At 38.6% G+C, this 21978-nt stretch overlaps 1 protein-coding gene across 1 annotated transcript in view; it reads left to right on the top strand.

Annotated features, from left to right (window-relative positions):
* LOC114633476 (probable maltase-glucoamylase 2) overlaps positions 1-21978 on the top strand; it is a 76651-nt gene that overhangs the window by 36204 nt on the left and 18469 nt on the right. The window contains 14 exon segments of the mRNA XM_028782036.1: positions 171-338; positions 1069-1224; positions 1735-1968; positions 2844-2998; positions 3986-4154; positions 4988-5084; positions 5510-5622; positions 6258-6383; positions 7827-7955; positions 9975-10082; positions 11444-11506; positions 12295-12429; positions 14046-14130; positions 15087-15225. Coding sequence (XP_028637869.1) covers positions 171-338; positions 1069-1224; positions 1735-1968; positions 2844-2998; positions 3986-4154; positions 4988-5084; positions 5510-5622; positions 6258-6383; positions 7827-7955; positions 9975-10082; positions 11444-11506; positions 12295-12429; positions 14046-14130; positions 15087-15225 — 1877 coding nt within the window.

Here is a 21978-nt window from a genome sequence, read left to right as displayed (position 1 = left end):
AAAAAGTGTTGCTGTCTGAATCAACACCTGCTTTTGGGGTAGTCACTGATCAACTTAGGAAAGAAAATCAACTTAGAAGACAAAGATAGAGAATAAAGAAACATATGGATTTCAGGAGATGCTGAATGTATATAATCCAATCTCTAAAATGACTTTCTCCCTCTTCCCAGAATCGTTTACAGGCAAAAATTGTAAATAATAATTATGTGGATCCCAATGACATCATGTTCACAGACATCAGAATCTTGGGGATGGACAAAGAACCGACTGATTGTAATGTTTCATTGAATAACAATATCACCCCCACTTCAAGCTGCAATTACAATGCTTCAGAAAAGGTGAGAGATCATTCTATCTGCAGGACTCCAGCCGAAAGCCTCGTCCTGGGTTTGAGAGCTTTCCATCCTTTGCCTTTCTGAGTTTGGATAGTCATAGAGATAATTTTCTTCTTGGGACATCCGTCATATCATAGAAGAAATGTGTGCATGCTACTATGAATCCTTCCTCTTATTGGCATTGGCACTTTAAAGAAGATAGCAAGAATTAGTGAGCTATGAGAAGTTTTTTTCTGCTAATTTAAAATTTTCTGCTAATTTAATTTAATTTAATTATTTCTTAGGTAAGCTGTCTTCCACCACAAAAGTACAAATAGCACAGGGTAGGAATAAAACTTAAAGACTAAGCACAATGAGGTAGTGATACTGGTTATTTTCTCCCCATTGTAAGATCTTAGGAATACTATTAAATCTCTATAATGGAGATAACCACAATACTCATAGGAGTGGGTCACTCTAAAGAATTAACACACATAATGTGTAATATGATTGTTACACTGGTTGGCTTCTATGCAGTGACTGCTCAATAAATCTGAGCTATTGATTACTATCATCCTTAGTCTCATACTTACATTCACGGTGGCTCCAAAAGGTTAGGAATCAAGCAAGTTTCAAGTATTCTAGGTGACATTAGAGAAAGGAACTAGTCCTGACTTCCCCACCATCAGCCAAGGACAGTATCTCCAGATCTATGAGTAACCTGGTTTGTCACTGGAGTCTTCTCTTTCCCCAGGTATTGATCATTAATAACCTCTCAGGACTGAAACTGGGACAAGAATTCTCCATTGAGTGGGATTTTGTAGTCAGTGACCTGGAGAAGTTTAACTGCTTCCCTGAGGATCCTGCAGTATCAGAGGAAAGCTGCAAACAGCGGGGGTGCCTCTGGGAGGTAATGACCACACTGACCAGGAAGCTATAAAATATTTACAGCAGGTATCTGGACAGCTGGAAAGCACTTTGAAGAGGTTGATGACTTGATGGTCATTCTAAGGGTGTGCTGATAGGCATTATGTGAACACCATGTGATAGGTGATGAATATGTGTTTCTTTCAGATACACTGTATCTAAAAACTCATTGCCTTCAAACCACTGGTTTAACTATGGCATTCTCTTGAGTGTGTATTTGCATGTGTCTGAATTCTCCCTCCTAATAAATACACTAATCACATTGAATTAAAGCATATCTTAATGACTTCATATTAGCTTGATAATCTGCAATGTTATTATCCCTAACATGTCAAATGCACACTACTAGGGCTTAAAACTTATCACTTCTTTTGTGGGGGAGCAATTCAACCCACTTTTTTGAAGTTTACTCTGCGTTAACCGACTCTTTCAGTAATTAGAGTCTCAAAGTTGTAGTGTAGAAGTTCACCAAGAATTCTTCCTACTTTTCCAGCATACAACTACTCCTGGAGTACCTACTTGTTTCTACGACACCATTCCCCAGTATGCTGCCAGCAACATTCAGTACCAGCCCACAGGCATCACCCTGGACCTGACCCTCCTAGAAAACCCAACATCTGCCCGGGCAGCAACAGCTCCAAGAGTTGTCTCTGATCCACTTTCTGGAAAGATCAGCTCTCTTAAACTGAGTGTGACTTACCATACAGAAAATATGCTACAGGTCAAGGTAACCCTCACATGACAGTCACTGATTCTTCTCTTTTTGTAATCCTTCTCTCATGTATTATATCCTCCAACTGTAGTTTTTCCACCCTTCTCCCCTCCTAGTCCCTCCTTCCACCTCCTGTCTTCTCCATATCTACTCCTTATCCTCCTCTGTTTCCCTTCAAAAGAGAGCAGGCCTCCCAGGGATATCAACCAAATATGACATAACAAGTCATAATAAGTCTAGGCACAACCCCTCATATCAAGGCTGGATGATGAAGTGACCCAGTAGGAGGAAAAGGTCCAAAGCAGGCTAAAGAGTCAGAGACAGTTCTCACTCACTGTTAGGAGTACCACAAGAACATTGTGTTCTTAACACAGACATTTTGATTCGAGGCTTTGTACAGATGAGGTCAGTGAAAGACTGTCAATGGCCCAGCATGGAAATACATGCCTTTAATCCCAGTACTCAAGAGGCAGAGATAGGTGGATCTCTATGGAGATTGGTCTGTTGGTCTGAATAGAAAGTTTCAGGCCAGTCAAAGGTACACTGAGGCTCTCACAAATGAACAGATAGACAGACAGATGATTACTACAATTCGCTATCTTACAGATGTAGAAGTGGAGCCTTTGAAAAGTAAAGGTCAGAAACGGGTAGACAGCTAGTCAGGATATGAACTTAGATCCACCACAGTTTTGCATCTTCTGTTGTGATCAGTATTCTACATCACACGTGTCATTAAAACCTGTCTCCCTGAGAAGTATGAGCTGCTTTGTGGGGAATACACAGAAGAGACTCTAATTTACTCTCAACAGTTTTAGCAGTTTCTGTAGTAGGCACTGTTAACATGTATTCCTGGAAGATCCTCTTAAAACTCCTTTTTTCCCTCTTCCCAGATTTACAGTACCAGTAATAAAAGGTATGAGGTCCCAGTACCTCTGAACATCCCATCTTCACCACTCGGCTCCTCTGAGAACTGCCTGTATGATGTAAGTGTTAAGACCAACCCATTTGGACTCCAAATTCAACGTAAAAGCTCCGGTACTGTGATGTAAGCTCTGTTTATTTGTTTCTAATAAAACAAACTGTAGATCTAATTACAATGATTTTAATTACTAAAGGAAAACCCCTAATCTCTGAGACAACATATAATTATCAGCATGTTTGTTGAAGTCAATGTGAATTTCTCTTGATTCTCTAGGAAATTAATTTTTCTACAAGTCATTAACTCAGAAAAAGTAATGAAAGATTAAAAAATATGTGTGATTTGATTTCAGAAAAAGAAAACATGCTGTTTATTGTAATAATGAGAGCAAAAAACTATTTAGCAAGCACAACAGATTTAATAAGCAATGAATCTGCTCTCAATTAAGCATTATTAAGAACAACTGAGGAGGCAAGAGGTTCATAGCAAGAGAAGAATGGCTTCTTAGAGTTTTTGTTCCTATTCTTATCACGGATAACTCCTTCCATGGTATTAAGTATGCAAAGGTTGTCAGTCATCAATCAAGCCATCTACCAGGTCTTATCCTACTGTTGAAGGTCTGAATTTTGACTGAGAAGTTCCCTGCCCCATTAGAGACTGTCACTGTCATGGGCATGTATTTTCCTGTGTGGGGCTTTTGTTGATTTGACTGTGTATCCAGTATTCTCTATTTCTGCCTTCAGGAAATTTCTTGTAATCTCAAATAGTTTTAAGAGTTTCAAATTTTTCTATCACATGGTAGTTTTGGAGACCTCATTCATAGGTTCCTATGAGGTGACATACCAGGCTTTAAGGACTGGTCATAGAAGGATAAATGGGACATAGTCTTTCCTCTCAGTGAAACCATGACCCAGAAAAGGGACTCTCTTGCAAATTACAGAATATAAATGCAGCTGTGGAAAAGTGAAGTTTAATTATGGCATCTGTTATGTTATGGTCATTTCACAACATTTGAACCTGGATCCAGATAATTGGAGGTTTCCAAATGTGTATTGTGTTTTGTCTGGCCTGTGGTCATTAGCTTACCATAAAAGTCTGTTTTTTGCATTGCAGTTGGGATTCTCAACTCCCTGGCTTTACCTTCAGTGAGATGTTCCTTTCCATTTCAACTCGTCTTCCCTCTCAGTACATCTATGGCTTTGGGGAAGCAGAGCATTCATCTTTCAGAAGGAATATGAGTTGGAACACATGGGGAATGTTTGCTCGGGATGAGCCACCATCGGTAAGGACAGGAATAAAATTAGCAGTCATGTACTCTTTATCTAAACTTACTCAGATTCTTATTCAAATTTGTAAATATTCTATATTGATCAACTTCTCCTCGCACTAACCAATTATGCTCTCAAATACACAAGGATGTGTATTATGTCATTTTTTGCTTGCAAAACATTTAATTTCTCTACTTCTGTGGAACACAAGCTTTATTTTACAAAAAAAATACAATAAGTGCTCAACTGAAAACTTAAGGAGACAGTGTCTATTTCTGTAATCAAAGCTAAGATAGATTTATGTAATAGTAAAAAGGACACAGAGTGTAGATCTCACATACTTTTACTCAGGATAGAAGACAAGGCTTTGTGAAGAACATGACAGGTGAGTTCAGTCAATATGAGTTCATTGTTTGCTTTGTGATATGGATATAATTTATTAGAGTTTCTATTTGCAATTACCATATTGCATAGAACTTATGTCTGGTTCTTCCTCACAGTTCCATACTTCCAGAAAAGACTCAGACTCAAAATATATTTTAAGTACCTTAGCCATATAACTAGGCTCTTCTCCGACTAGATCATAAGTTAAAATAATTCATTTATTTTAACCTTCATTCTGCTATGTGGCTGGTTATCTGTGCTCAGGTACCATGCATCCATTTTGTCACATCTTCCTTGGGGGCCATCTTCTGTACCTCGCTCTATCCCAGAATTCTTTCTGTCTCCTGGATATTCCACTTTCTATTCTATCCTTTCCTATAGGCCATAGGTTTTGTTAATTGACAAGTGATGCATCCATACAATACACAAGATAGTCTCTCTACACTGTTGTTCTTTCTTACAGTACAAGAAAAACTCCTATGGTGTTCACCCTTATTATATGGCATTGGAAGATGATAGTAATGCCCATGGAGTGCTCCTGTTGAACAGCAATGCCATGGGTAAGGCAAAGATGCATACTCATATGCCACCATATACAACTATGACCATGCTAATGGATAAGGATGTTACTAGAGATAAGGATATTCAAGGGCAAGGAAAATACACTGGCTTTCATTTATTCATCCATTAATTCAAGAGTTATTAAATACTCCAGACCATATAGTAAATGTAAAATTTTGACTATCTATAGCCCCTTATTTTTGTGACACTTTAGCTTCCTTTTTCACAGGGTAACATATACTGTTTGGTGCTGTGTATTTTATTTTAGGAACATGGAATCTACCTCAATACTATTACCTAAGAGAAGATTTTCCAGAGGAGGTTGACATAAAGCAGTGAGGATAAAATAGCCAATTTTAGTATAGATTCTCTATCTGCATGATTGATAGCTCATTACCAATTTGATTTTTTCTAATCTTTATAGATGTGACACTCCAGCCCACCCCTGCCCTGACATACCGTACCATAGGAGGGATTCTGGACTTCTATATGGTTTTGGGGCCAACACCTGAACTTGTAACTCAGCAATACACCCAGGTTGGAAACATGTCTATCCACTGACAAAGCATCATGTATTTGTTGCATACTGATCATGTTCTTAACACTAACATAAGATTCTTTTGTTCACTGTACTCATGGGTGCTCCCATGAAAGGATTGGTATTCTTCTTGAAATCTAAAACAGTTTTTCAAAGAGTTTTTCATATTTCTGGTAGACAGTGGCTTTTTAGATCTCATTCATATGTTTACTCAAGCTGACACACTAGACTTTAGGGCTATGAGGTACTAACACCATATTAAGAACCCACCTCTCTCTTGACCACTTGTTCAGTATTCTATTGTAGAGTCTGTAATAAGGAATCACTACGGAGGTCTCAGGTTTCTGGAGTAATGGCTCAGCAATGCAAGGAAAACTTAAATATAGTGTTTCAACCCCTTGGCTGTTATACACTTGACTTTCTTATTTATCTTGAGTGAGAGTTCTCAGAACTCAGTAGAATTGATCAAGCTTCTTCCTTCTGAAATCTAGTAGGTTCTATTTATTTCACTTAGAATATTTTAAACTAATATAAAATTTTCAAAATAATTGTGGGGTGTGGCATGGTGATTAAGTGAAAGTACATAGCATGTAAGGACAAAATGGTAGTAATTGATATTTTATTTTTATTCCAGTTGATTGGCCGGCCAGCCATGACTCCATACTGGGCCTTAGGTTTCCAGCTGAGTCGCTATGGATATGAAAGTGATGCTGAAATTAGCAATTTGTATTCTGCAATGGTCACAGCACAGATTCCTTATGTATGAACCTCTCCCTCTGCCTCTGGTTTTTACCTTAATTGTATAACAAAAATAGGTACATATAACTTAAACCTGTGGTCACTTTAGTATAAGAAAAGTAGCTGTGGAGATAGTCTTTTATAGAATGCCTTACAACTATATATATGTATGCTACTGCTTTGCATGATAAACCTTCATTTGCAAGATTCATGAATAAGAGTTCTATATGTACCCTTCAGTAAGCATTGGGAAAGATGTAGGATATTAGCATTCATTGTCTGCCGTTGGAAATATTGCAGTAGCTATGGATTATTCAGGCCATGGCAATAGAAACTCAGAAATGGGCATTTTAGAGAGGTGAGAGTAAGAAGGAAGCAGTTACAGATCTAGACATTGCTTTATTTGAAACATGTATGCATGTCTTATAATCTAATTCCCAAATTAAACTCTGAGAAAGTAGTTAGGGGCAATCAACAAGCAAACAAACACATGTGGGATACTTTTCCTTTGTATAATTATCAGTTTTCTAGCACTCTTTCTTGGCTTCTAGATATCTGCTAAGACTTTGGAGGGAAATAAGTATTATAAAATGAGAATAAGGTGATCTTTTCACTAAAGATAATTTGACACATAGGTGCAAGCTGCGCTTTTCTCTTTTTATATAAATTTTATGATATACTTGTTAAACAGAGATAAAAAATGCAAGAAAATTACAAGATGAGCAAAATCCATACGTTTACCTTACATCATCAATGCTATTAATTCACTGGCTCATTCTTGCCTTAGTTTTGGCTTTTCTACAAGTCTATGCTTCTCCAAATGAATTTCATCTAGAGTCACAAGGGAATGCAGGTGATTATCACTTCAGTCTAAAATGAAGTAGTTTGCTTTCTCTTTTTTTTTCATTTGAATATTAACTACTTTCCCTATTGTTCAATACCCCAGTGTTAGTGAGTTTCAAGTGCAGAAACGTCTTATGAGACTGTATAAAGGTAGCTATAAAATAAGAATCTTCCACAGTGAATAAATTCAGTGAGATTTACTGTACAGACACACATACCCCCACACACACAATCAGACAAACAAATAATCAGATCTGCAATCTGTTATTTAGCTGATGTTTACTATCTACCCTTGAACATTTCAATCAGCACTTTAATGGGCGCACCAGGTTTGAGATTAGAAGGTTTGGGAGAAGAGGAATTGAGGGGCAGGGGAAGGAAAAAGGGAATGGTAGTTGAAGAAGCAGATGATAAGTGTGGACAAGTGATATGTGAGCAGGAATCAGAGAGCAATTTCAGCATGTGGAAATGAAACGTCTGTGCAAAGGAATATATTAGAAGCTGGAATTTACAAGGAACCCATGCTAGATCAGGAAGCAGGGGCAGAGCCTGCACAGCACCTACTGTCCCTGCAGAATATCTACTGTAGGACTCTGAGCATCTTTCCTGTTGCTTCTTGTAGGATGTACAGCATGTAGACATTGATTACATGGACCGGAAGTTGGACTTCACCCTCAGTCCCAGCTTTCAAAATCTCGGTGCCCTCATTAATCAAATGAAGACAAATGGCATGAGATTCATTCTCACTCTGGTGGGTATTATGACAGACGTCCTGTGTTCATGGTTCCAAAATAATTCCACTGGGAGAAAATGGGTGATGGGTACAAGAAACCTTGTACATTTTGGAAATTTCCTGTAACCCCTTAAATATATATTTTTTTAAAAAATTTAAGCAAATAAATAAAGAAGGAAAGAAAAGTCAAAGTTACCTTAAAAAGGTAAAATATTTTTGTTTTTGTTTTTAGTATGTATCTTTGTGCCTCTGGAATGCCACTTACTGATATTTTGCTTTTGCTAAAGTAAGAACTGTGAAAAGAAACACTGAATACATCAAACAGAATTCTGTACTGCTTCTGGCTGTGCCTGGAAGATCCTGCTGTGTCTCAGTGTCATCTCTTCCCAGGGAAGAAGGGATGCTAAAAACCATCTTGGGCTTGTCCCTGTGCAGTTTGGCATGTCTGTTGGTGTCCTCCTTGTTCAGTTCATATTTGGGTGGGTGGTTATATTGGCGAGATTTTATGGGTGTAGCTTCTGATGTTACTAGGAGACAGGATCTCACAGCGAAGCTCAGGTCTTTCCACCTACTCTTCTGCAATGTCCCTGAGCCTTGGGTGTGGGAGCATATTGTATATGTGTTCCCTGGGGAGGGTCTATAGGGAGGAATGGGAAGGCAGAAATAATTAAAATAAAATCTCAAAAGCACTTGGCCCCCCAAATATCCACATTGGTATCATCCTTAGAAGTTATGAATCTCAGGACTTTACTGGTGTTTCATTGAACTCATCAACAGATCCAGAATGCAAGTGTGCTTAATTATCAGCAAATGAACCTTTTAGCTTCCAACATTAGCATATGGCTTTTGTTCACTTGTTAATTGGTGTATTTGTTGAATGTTGGTGTTTGAAGTTCATTATTTTAGAGCTGTAGGGAAAGGGTGGATTATTAAACAAGCCTTCTTTTCTTAAGAAATCATTTATTCTAGTGGAGTAATACAATCAAGAAATAAATATGAAAATATAATTTCAGTCAGTGATGTTTTGTTTGTCAATTATAAACCAGCATAATACAGAGACGAGCTGGGTCAGTATGAGATGCAGTAGGTGGGGATAGCTACTTTAGTTGTAAGTTGGGTCATAGAATAGAATTGTTTGCTTCTCTAAGAGGTATTGTGATTACACAGTGGTAATATAGTACATAGTCTCTCCGTTTGAAGGTAATATTAGTCTTCCTACTCTGGCTTACCTTTGGAAGCTGTTTTCCAAATATAACCGTACATCACTATTTTCTTTTTTGTTGGTTATTTTATTTATTTACATTTCAAATATTATCTCCCTTCCCAGTTTCCCCTCTGCAAAACCCTTATCCCATCCCCCTGCCCCCTGCTTCTATGAGGGTGCTCCCACACCCACCGACCCATTCCCACTTCACTGTCCTACATTCTCCTACAATGGGGCATCGAGCCTTCACAGGACCAAGAGCCTACCCTCCCATTGATGCCAGATATGGCAATCCCCCACTATGTATGCAGCTGGAGCCATGGGTCCATTCATATGTACACTTTGGTTGGTGGTTTAGTCTCTGGGAGCTCTGAGGGTTCCAGTAGGTTGCTATTGTTTTAATTCTTTTTTTTTCCTGACCATCTTCCTTTCTGAATGGATCTATGTGTGATTGGGAAAAAAATCACTCTTGTCATGTTCTTAGTTTCTGAAAATTTCCTCCCCATTTTATAAGCTATAGCTCTGGGTAGGTACTTTCTATAATAGAGGAAATCTCATTTATTGACTAGATTTTTACTCTTTTTGAAAGAGATTGTTATTAAGAATCATTTATTTTCCTTTGGGTACTTTTAACAATGTACTTTACTGATTTTGGTAATGTACTGCACCATGTAATGTCCATTTTGGTAATGGAGATTTACTTTTTTAAAAAATTATTTAATATTACTTCTTGGGTCATTAATTCTTTCTGCACTCTGAATTGTCAGTTTTTGATGTGGAAGTTTCTTGGAGATATTTCATTAATATTTTTTATTTTAAAACTCTTAACACAGGATCCAGCCATTTCTGGCAATGAGACAAACTATCTCACATTCATTCGAGGACAGGAAAATGATGTGTTCATCAAATGGCCTGATTCCAATGACATTGTCTGGGGCAAGGTAAGACTGGAGAAACACAACTATATTCTCCACCTCACTGTAAGTTTCTATAGATTCTGTAAATATATGCTATATAATGAACACATTACAATACAAGAAGAAATCTTTCTGATGCTACCTAGCACAGCAAGCATTAGACCCAAAGTTATAAGAAATTCTCTAAAACATGGGATGATGTCATTGCTTACAAATAATCTGATATTCCCACCATTCATATTTGACATGAATGTTTTTAAAATCAAAATTAATAATCAATTAGAACTCTAAGATCTGTGTTTCTACCACATGAACTTAAAATAAACGTTCACTTTTGAAGAATAATACTTAAAAAAAAACCCTTAACTCTTTATCCTGTTTCTTTGGATTTTTTCCTATGGCTTCAATCCTCATCCCATATGTATGGTATCAGTGGTAATTTATGCAGATTCCTGAAACCCAGGAATCTCTTAGATTCACACTCCTTTCCTAAATCTATCACATGCTGGTCTATTGCCCTAGGCATGTGGTTTTATTTTGAATGCTGCCTTCTCACTGAACACATTGGAACTCATATGAGCTGTCACATCTGCCCTCTTTCAAAGCTCTTAGTACCTGCTTTAACTGTGTTATAGGAAGTACCATTGCCCTCAGAAAATATTGTGTACAAATCATGTAAGACTTCTGTGAACACTAAGGAAACCAACAGTATTTCCTGTTGAAATCTCAGAATATATAGATCCTGGAAAAGGGCTAGACATTAAGTGTTCAAAAAATGTACTGTGGTGATTTATCCATGTATATAATTAATGCTAATAATAAATAAAACTGATTAGTACTATGGATTGTTAATGCTACATATACTACTCAACAAGTATTGATACAGCTTGAAAATATCGAGAACAAGCTTAAAGGATTGAGAAGCTTATATGGAGGAGTATGCTATGAAACAGGAATTTATGAGGGGCCCAGCCTTGGTCAGGAAGCAAGCCAAAATGTCAATCAATCAGTATGCGATGAGACAGGAATTTATGAGGGGCCCAGCCTTGGTCAGGAAGCAAGCCAAAATGTCAATCAGTCATTTCTTTATCATCGTATTTCACATTTATTTGTAAAGAAAAGTTTTTATGTGTAAAAATGAAATGAAACTGGAAATATTATCATGCAGAAGATACACTTAAAATGAAATTAGTTACTTGAGTTCAAAATTTAAAAGATGAACACGTATGGAATAATTCAGGTGAATTCTGTACATTCAGATTTTAAAGCTTAATTTAGAACAAAGATTGAAGCATGTGTAGAGTTGCCTCCCTTTAGAGCTTTACGTGCAAAACACCTCACTGTGTTCAGTGATTTAAAGGTTTTGATTTTTCTTATTTGTCTAGGTGTGGGCAGAGTTGCCCAATGTAAATGTGGATGGATCCCTTGACCATGAGACTCAACTTAAGGTGAACTTGCATAGAGATATTTTTTTAACATCACACTAAACATCTATCTGAATATTTGTGTTTTCTCTTAGTGAATGAGTAGCTTCCACTTTTTGGTTAAGTAGCTTTAGCTTGAGTCTGCTTGCCTGGTGGTCAGTTTTAACAGAAGAAAGTGCTCGAATGAAAGACCTGACAGCCAACCAAAATGGAAGGTTATAGAAAGAAAATTATCATGAAATCCCATGAATTACTATGTGGTCAATAGTTTGCGATTAAAATATAATGATGCTAGAAAATAATGAACCAAAGTCTAGACTATATTCCCAAGTACTAAACTATCTCAAGCAGATGTTTGTTGACGAATTCCTTGAGGACCAAAGGCTATCAGGCTGGAAGGAGGAAAGTCATTGGTGTCATGCCTTCTGTTCCATCAAGCCTACACACTTAGGTACCATGCAGCTCATTTTTCCCGGGATAACAGCCAGGTCCTCCTAAGTTTGGCCAATCTACAAGAATCCCAGGCATTTTTACAATTCAACTGCTTAGAGACTATTAGTTTTCTATTGTCCATGGTTAATGTCAAATCCTAAAACAAGTCCTATGCTTTAAAGATGTTTTTAGAGGACTTCCCCCCACCTCCCTCCATTTTTCTGTCCATTCTAAACTCTGAAGCAACAGCAGCAGTAATCTAATGGTAGATCAGAGACTGGACAGGCTTAAATGCTTGCCCATTTTCTCTTTTGCCTTAAGTATTCTCCTTCCAGGATAGTGGTAGAACTCTCCTATAAAATCGTATGTTGCTCTTGCAGCTATACAGGGCCTATGTTGCTTTTCCTGACTTTCTGCGTACCAGCACAGTCCAATGGTGGAAGAAAGAGATAAAAGAGCTGTATTCAAATCCCCAGGAGCCACAGAAGAGTCTGAAGTTTGATGGACTGTGGATTGTAAGTGCACCTTTAATTCTTGGAACACATAAGCAATCAGAACTCAGGAAGGCTCCTTATAAACTAGCAGAGTAGGCAGATAGGACTGGGTAACTGAAAGGAAGGTAATTTAGTTTCTTGGACCAGGAATAGCAGAATTATTGTGGTCCTGCCCAGGGACATGTCTGGTAGTGGAGTCCACTGAGGAGGTGTGGCAGCTGCTCAAGATGCTAATACATGGGCTACAGGAATGCCAATGCATGGGCAACAAGGAGGAACACTGTGGCATCTCTTATTTCCAATTGGTCAGTATCTTGACTTTGCTTCTCAGTTGATACATTCACTCCAAAGCCTGCAAGTCCATCCTGCAAGACAGGGCAGACCTGGGAATAGACAAGGCATCAATTTGGGGATTGATGGGCTGTCTCTGGGAGGTGTCAGTGAGGGCTCCTCCATTTGTATCTTTCTAGGGGTGGAATTTATTTATTCCTATCATGCTTTCCCATCCCACATGTAGACCCCTGAAACCCTAAGCAAATTCTAAGCCATCTCTGAGGAGTTATTAGATACTAGGTCTGAGTAAAAGATGCTCACATTTGCACAAAGAGAAACTTGAGCCCTGTGGCTGCTTTGTGGCTTCACTGGCTACTGAACTTTCAGGACAGACAAGCATACTATAAACTTGTGGAAGAACACAAATTAATCCAAACAGACAAGCCAGAAAGTAAAGAAATGTAAGCAACTTTGAAGAAGAGAATTATGAGATATTTGCTCTAAAACAGTGGTTCTTAACCTTCCTAATACTGTGACCCTTTAATACATACAGTTCTTCATGTTGTGGTGACCCAAACCATAAAATTATTTTCATAGCTACTTTAAAACTATAATTTTGCTACTACTATGAATTATAATAAAAAATATTCATGTTTTCCAATGGTCTTAGGGGACCCCTGGGAAAGGGTTGTTCAAACCCCAGGTTGTAAACTACTGTTCTAGAAGAAAAGAAACTATTGTTGAGTAACCCAAAACAATGCATAGTTAGTCCCAAATACTTGTCGTTGCCTGTATTCTTCTTAAAGACTGACTGATTTTATTTTTATTCTACTGACAGACAATGTACATTACCTCAGGGCTTCCACTCCTTGTAATTGAGATATACATTCCCCAATGAAAGGTTTGATTTTAAGCATTGCTTCTGTGTTATTACAACTACTCAGAGTATTTTCCATCCTATGCCAGTAGCAGAATCATAGCAAGCCTAGGGCTATAAGAAAAGGTAGAGGAAGATTATAATAGCCACTGGCTAGAGATACAAAGTAAACAGTCTATGAATAGAAAAATAAAAGCAGGCCTGTTGGGTAAGGAGTATAGATTAAGATATTTCATTAAGTTCAGGGTCAAATGTTATCTCAATGTTTTTGTTATGACATAGCCTTCCTAGGATTTAAAAGGTAAATTGGAAAGTTTACTGCTCTACTCCACTAAGCTGATGTGGGTTTTTAAATTCCAGTTTAATCCATGACAAGGTTAAAGACCAGGATTACACAACCTAGTCATTTCTTTGAGGTTAGTCTTCTCTTTAGAAATGACATGCTGCCCCTGATATGACAGAATCTTTCTTTGTCTGCTTGTTTCAGGATATGAATGAGCCTTCAAACTTTGTGAATGGAGCTGTCGGGGGCTGCCGCAATGAAATTCTCAATAAACCATCCTACATGCCAGGTATGATTTCTTTTCTGCTCAAGATTCTCTTTCCTTTTAGTCTTATATAAAGCCATAATTTTTTGGATAAGAAAGGGGAAGAGCAAACATTCTTTCACTATGACATAAAATCCATAAATAGAGTAACTTTGAATATATGCAAATTAGTAAGTTAATAATTAGGTACAAAAATAATGCCATGATGTGTTATAAAAGAAACTGAGCAATACACCTGATTGTATGGATGGCTACAAATTTATGGCCCACGTTTTAAATACACCCCTCTATATGCATGTAAACCCACTTGCCCCAACATAAAGGGTTTTCTCATTAGAGTTAAGTTCCTAAACTATCTACCTATGTTCAGATACTTTAAGAAAGATTCTTTTTGGTGTTCACTGTACCAGAATAAGGAGTAAAAGGCTTTGGTCCAAGACATCTCAGCATATTGAGTCACAAAGAAGCTCAAGGAATGAAATTCTAAAAGCACTCTATCTGCAACTAGAATCCAAGCTTCTTAATGTCTATGTTGTTGGTCATGTCTCTATCCATCCATCCATCCATCCATCCATCCATCCATCCATCCATCCCTCCATCCATTTATCCACCCATCTACTTCTTCCTCTATATTTATCAGGCAAATGCTGACAAGCCAGAAAGATTTAGACACATCAATACAGAACTGATTTGAACAAGACCTATATATTCCCTTGAGAACATTACCATCTAGTGGAAGAAAAAGTGTTAACATCAAAGGAGTTTGTCATGGTAGACTGAGCCGGCACATTAAGTTTGAGTTAAAGTAAGATGATACTTCATCCAGCCTACATGTTCTGTTTAGCTTTAATTAATTATGAAATCACAGGATGTTGCTTTTCTACATTAAAAAAAAACTCAAGCAATTTTGACCTGTTATGATAGACATGCCAACATATAAATCAAGATGTGTGGGAAATAACTCATTATTTCCTCCTCAGATCTGGAAGCCAGGAATGTGGGCCTGAGCAGCAAGACTCTATGCATGGAGAGTGAGCAGATCCTTCCAGATGGCTCCCGGGTGCAGCACTATGATGTACACAACTTGTACGGGTGGTCCCAGACCAGACCCACCTATGAGTGAGTATGCTTTTGTTACCGTTGGCAAAGATAAAGACTGGCCCAGGGAATTAGGATATATTTTCACTGTAAGCATAGTTTATAATCTTGTTGGTGAGATTCCTAGATATTTCAGGTTCACATAAGGGGAAACAATTAGATTGTATTCGGAAGTTGAATGTGTTAGCACGACTCATTGCTAAGTTATATTCTTATTTAAAATACCTCTATATAAAAGGAATATTGTCTCGATAGAGGCCACTATAATAGCAAATTTTGTTAATTGGTCTGGAAGTCTTTACTTTCATCTAAGTCCTTTCCATTCTACTGTCCTTCTAAGTTCCTCAATTTTCCATCCTGCCTCATTATTCATTTAATAATAGAATAGATCATATTTTACTTTAATAAGACATGATTTCTTTTAGTTTTTATTGAACATATTTATAGTATCTTGTTTAATCCCCTTCCCTACCAAGTCCCTTCTGCAACATTTCTATTGACTAGATTTTTTTTTTTTTGGTGTATAATACATCTTTGTTTTCATTTTTGAGTGTTTTTGTTGTTATTGTTAATTTTGAAAATTGGACATTTCCAGTGATATGTAATATCTCTTCCGCTATCCATAGAGTGAGTTATTGATTTTGTTTTTAATTGAACAGCAACTTTTCTCTGCAGCCATTAGTTTCCCTTCCCTTCCCTCCCCTCCCATTCTTTGCCTTTTCTTTCTTCTGTCTCATCATACTCCCACCACCCCTCTTCTTTGGAGACTTAGATACCTACAGGCTAATATAATCAATCACTGGTCAGAGAATTTCTCAATTAAATTCTCACGTAGCAAAGGAGATTTAAAAAGGGAAACATTAAATGATCCTGCAACAGAAAAGACCAAATTCTAGTATGAACATTGAAACAAAGATCTGGGGAGGGTGTGAGAGCTGGGTGGGGGTGAGGGGTGTGTGTGTGTGTGTGTGTGTGTGTGTGTGTGTGTGTGTGTGCCATCTGTGTTTGCTAATTGGCCTAATTTTAAGGAAGTACTTTTTCTGGTCTTTGTAGCTTTTAAGGCTGCCTTCCATTCCCATTAGAGTCTGAAGAGGTGGGGCCCACTACCTTCCCTAATGATTCCCTTTCAAAGGGCTACTGTTCAGGTCTTGGGAAAGACATTCCTGATTCTAACTCCCACAGCAACAGCTTTTTTAAAAAAAGATTTACATCTCAAAGGGGCAGGAAAAGAATTCCTAATCAGTTTTTGTTTTTAAAGAACACTCTAAGAAAAGTCAGTCCAAAGGCCTAGAGTATGGGGGTTGCCTGTCTTAAACCTGCTTTTGCCATACCGAATGAATGCCTGGTCTCTAAGTTCTTTACCTTTGCCAAGGAGAAGTGAATGCAAATTTAGGAGACCTTATCTTCATTTCTGGCTTCTGTCTACACTCCAACAAAGCTTCTGGGACTTTGTTCATGGGTCTTCTCTGGGAATGTACTGGAGCCTGGGGATGCTCAGTGCTTAAGATGCCCTGGAATATGATTTTCTTTTACAGAGGTTACTATGGTTCTAATCCTCCAGAAGTTACTTTTAAAATCTGAGCCAAATGTTTTGCCCCATGTGAAACCACAGCCTTAGCACCCATTATACCAGCTCAGTGCTGAAGTTTTGGAAACTAATTCTCTACAGGTGGGGATTTTTTTTCTTGGTCCTGATCTGTGGTCTGCACGTACACAAGCAGCCCTCCAAATAGACGTCATCTGGAGAACTAAAGTTAGAATAGACTATTTAATGGCTTAGAGAAAAATACTTTTAACAAAACTGAAAGGGAGTTCAGATGCCTTAGTTTATTGTGAATTTGAGTGAGGACCAAAGTTATCTGAAGTTTTAATTACTGTGCCTAAGAGAGCCATAAAATAAAAATGCCTCCAAACTGTGAGCCCATCGCCATCCCTGAGATGCTGGAGACTGTTGTTCATATTAGATCTAAACCACCTGTTCTCATGCCACTAAAAATGTTTGGTTGATCCAACAACACTGGCGGTGATTGATCTCACTTAGGCCAGAGGTAGGTAGGCAGCAAATATGTCAGGATATATGCTTGCCACCATTAGATGAAGCTGGAAGTACAGAATCTTGTGAGTTTGCTTTTATAAGCACCTGACCAACATAACTGGTGGCCATTTTGGACGGAATCTGAAGCAGACCTGGCCAAAGTCTATTATCCTGGCCAGTATTTAATTAAAGCTTGCTCCAAATTTAACTCAACATTTTGTTAGTGGTCTTATTCTCTCCCAGTGAGATTAACAGCTGCTGGCTTTGGATTTCTGTGGGGGTACTGAGGAATGGTCTAAGGTGGAAGTATCCTTAAGAGAGAGGGTTACAAGCCTCACTGTCTGGAAAAGATTTAATAGTTTTTCTTGGGAAGATAATTTTTATTATTTCATTGACTGGTGGCTTCTGAGTTCTGAAATGGTTTCTTTCATCTGTTCTGCCTACATAGTTTATTTTATTTGAAGAAAAAGCTCACAGATGCCCACTTTCACCTGTTGACTGTTGTTTAAGGAAGACTTTTCTGTAAATATTCTCTTAGCAAAAAAAAAAAAAAAATCATTAAGTTCTTCTTTTGTGCAGGAAACTCCCCTGAGCTTTAAGTGCAACAATGACAGCATAATCCTACCTCCGAGAGTCATATCCAGATTGTTCAGGTTTTTGTTTTGCAGCATAGAGAGATATTTTCCACTCCTATGATCATTTTCATTCAGTGTCTCTGTGTCCTCTGCCTTCTCTTCCTATTTCTTGGACTTAGAGGAATCTAGGGTGTTTGCCATGAGCTATCCACAGGCAAGGAGACGCACACTAAGTGATACCATGTTTCCTAGCAACATTCTTGTTCACTTTTTTCTACTCTCTTTTTTATTTTTCAGCTGCTCTTTCATGATGTCACCCCGTTTACACGGGTTTAGTTTCCTCTTGCCGGATATAAGTCTGAGGTCACAAAGAATAGACCACACTTCCCCTTCAACTGAAGCATTTGGATATGGCATAACTTTACTCTTGACCCAGAGGGTATACTTGGGGTGGTGAATACACTTACCACATGACTGCTCCATAGTGTGGTTAAGAGAAGGGATGCGTTTGTTTGTTTGTTTGTTTGTAGACATGAGAGAGAACGACCAGAGGCATATGGAAGAGTACAGAGCAGCAGAGGGAAAAGCAGACTGAATATGGCTGGGGCTAGAGAGGTGGGGGAGAATAGTGGAGGTAACAGGACATAACCTGAGAGGTGAGAAACTGAGAGGGAGAGAAGCTGGGTTACAAGAAGGATGAGTCTCTGCAGGGGAGCAGGAAACAGGCATGGGAAGTTGAAATACATAACAAATGTGTGAATGGGGACAAAGGGAGTCTGGGGGCTAGCATGGACCTTGATAGGCTGAGAGTCACCACAGGTGTTTGTTAATGGGAGAGCTATATGTCCTTTTACCAGAGGTAAGGAAATGACTGCTTTTTGTAGAAGGGAACCAGTTTCACAAGTTCCTAAGAAATTCTGGCTTTTATCTAACTGCCAGAAATCTTTCTATAGTCCACATTGAACTTGTTTCTGGATAGCTGGGCTGCTGTTTGGAGTTTAAGGAATTGGCGTTTCCTTTGGAACTGACAGGCAGGAAGTACACTTGCTTTTTTCAATTCTGACTCAGGTGTTGTCTGTGACTTCCCTCATTGGCTACTGTTGAACCGAACCTCAGTCTTTTGTGAATGACCAATTAAAAAAAAATGTAGCCTAAAGGAAATGAAGGAAAGAGGAAAGAGATGGTCTATGTTGTCGTTAATTTCCAAGAATGCAGTGGGGTCTTTGTATAAACAAAATTTTACTGGGGGGAGGGGTGTTAAGTTTTTGTATAAGGGTTTTTTAAAATTTTTTTTCTTTTTTTCTTGGACAGTTTCTTTGATTACATTTCAAATGTTATCCTCTTTCCTGATTTCCACCCACAGAACTCCCCTATACCATCTCCCTCCCCCTGCTTCTATGAGGGCGTTCCCCCGCCCACCCACACACTCCCACCTTCCCACCCTCTAATTCCCCTGCACTGGGGCATCAAGCCTTCACAGGACCAAGGGACTTTTCCCCCATTGATACCCGACAAGGCCATCCTCTGCTACATTTGTGACTGGTACTATGAGTCCCTCCATGTGTACTTTCTGGTTGGTGGTTTATTCTCTGGGATGTCTGGGAGTCTGGTTGATATTATTGTTCTTCCTATGGGGTTACAAACCCCTTCAGCTCCTTCAGTCCTTTCTCTACCTCCTCCATTATACTCAGTACAATGGTTGGCTGTGAGCATCCACCTCTGTACTTGTCAGGCTCTGACAGAGCCTCTCAGGAGACAGCTATATCAGGCTCTTGTCAGCTAGCACTTCTTGGCATCCACAATAGTGTCTAGGTTTGGTGACTGTATATGGGATGGATGCCTAGGTAGAGCTGTCTCTGGATGGCCTTTCCTTCAGTCTCTGCTCCACACTTTATTTCCATATTTGTGCCCATGAGTATTTTGTTCCCCCTTCAGAGATGGACAGAAGCACTCACACTTTGGTCTTCCTTCTTGAGCTTCATGTGGTCTGTAAATTGTATCTTGGATATTCCAAGCTTTTGGGTTAATATCCACTTATCAGTGAGTCCATAGCATGTGTGTACTTTTGTATCGGGTTGCCTCACTCAGGATGATATTTTCAAGTTCCATCCATTTGCCTAAGAATTTCATGAATTCATTGTTTTTTAATAACTGAGTAGTATTCCATTGTGTAAATGTACCACATTTTCTGTAACCATTTCTCTGTTGAAGGACATCTGGGTTCTTTCCAGCTTCTGGCTATTTTATATATATATGGTTGGTATGAACATAGTGGAGCATGTGTCCTTATTACATGTTGGAGCATCTTCTGGGTATATGCCCAAGAGTGGTATAGCTGGGTCCTCAGGTAATTCTATGTCTAATTTTCCCAGGAAATGCCTGACTGATTTCTAGAGTGGTTGTACCAGTTTACAATCCCACCAACAATGGAGGAGTGTTCTCCTTTCTCCACATCCTCACCAGCACCTGCTGTCACCTGAGTTTTTGATCTTAGCCATTCTCACTGGTGTGAATTGCATAAAAAGATTTTACAAGGTCAGGAAGTTGAATTCCTTATCTTAAACTCCAAGTCTACAGTGTTCTATAGAAAAGCATTTAATGTTTCTTGAACTCTGACCAAGCAAAAACCGATTTTTGAGGAAAACAACCAGCTGTTCCTAGGAAATAAGAAAACAAGTGTTTTATATCCTCCACTGTAATCTTGCCTCATGCTATGTGAGGAAGAATAAGAGGTAATCTGTTAAGGAGCCCATCCTCTGGAAGAACCAAGCAAGCAGGATGAAAGGTGCCAACTCAACCAAGCCAGGACAACTTCAGAGAAGCAACAGTTGAGGGGTTCTTAAAAGGGCAGGGTTTTCTCTTCTCAGTGAGGGGATTTGAAGAGCTCAGACTGCAACACAGAGAAGACCTGAATGGAATCTTTGCTTTAGTTTCCTTCTGAAACTTCTCCTTGCCAACTCCCTTCTCTCCTGAGGAAAACCTCATCTGACATATATCCCATCCACTCCATCTCCTCCTTGGGGAAGCACAGTCTACAATGATCTTTCAAGGAAACTTGTTCCTCTATGAATTGCTTATGTTTCCTTGCCATTTTTTTGTTGTACTGGTATAGAATTTGGGCCTTGGTTTTAGATTGGTGTCATACAATTTTAATGCCACTTCCTAGTTAGCCAACACCACAACACCTCCTGGGTTATCATCGCCATTAAATGACAAAATGAATCCAGAAATGCTTGGAGTGCTGTGAGCACTTAGCAGGATGACTTCTTTTTACCATTTTGTGAGTACTTGAATTTGAACTGATCCCACTGACTCAGACCCACCCCCCCCAAACTGTCAAATCCACGTATGCATGTGTCTGTATACATATAATCCTTTAACAGCTTAAAAGAACTATACTTTTAAACTTCCAGGCTTCCCATACATTTCAATGTTCCCTGCTTTATTAGTCATTCATGCTTACTATCCTGACTTTGCCTGGAATGACCTCTAAGAAAATACAGTAAACCCAGCTTAAATTAATTGGTGTGTGTATGTGTGTGTGTGTGTGTGTGTGTTTGAGAGGGAGAGAGACAGAAAGAGAGAGACAGTGAGAGACAGAGAAAGATAGAGAGACAGAGAGCTAGAGAGTACAGGCATGCATATGCCATGATGTGCCTCTCACTTTCATTCCTTGTGTGAAAATACCTCCCCTTTTCAGCCTCTGAGTTTTAGCTTTCAGTAAGGGAGCATTCATCTGTGACCACTGATCTGATGCTGTCTTTAGCAAACATTCGTGTTAAAAACATACTAGGGTCCTTCTTTGTTCCACTGATTTTTCTCTCATGTGCTTTTTTTAAATCTGACTATAGGTACCTATATGAAAACATATTTATATAACTGTCTAAAGATATTTTACATGTTTTTCTCTGTGTACAAAGCATACTCTGCTTGTCAACATATAACAGTGTTGTATTTTATAAAAAAGAAAGAAAAAGCCAGTATATGTATTGGTAGAGAAAAGTATAGTGAAGTGAGGGTGTGCCTCTGCAAGCCCGTGCTGGGGCTTCCTTTCTGCCTGAGGTACCAGCCATTATTATCGATATAATATGGAATAGAGTTTACTTAGAGCATGGAAAGTGGAGTTGAGAATGGAGGGAAGAGAAAGAGAGAGAGAGAGAGAGA

Source organism: Grammomys surdaster, unplaced genomic scaffold (assembly GCF_004785775.1).
Source record: "Grammomys surdaster isolate TR1022 unplaced genomic scaffold, NIH_TR_1.0 681, whole genome shotgun sequence".
NCBI classification, from domain to species: Eukaryota; Metazoa; Chordata; class Mammalia; order Rodentia; family Muridae; genus Grammomys; species Grammomys surdaster.
This window is presented reverse-complemented; position numbering and strand designations above follow the sequence as displayed.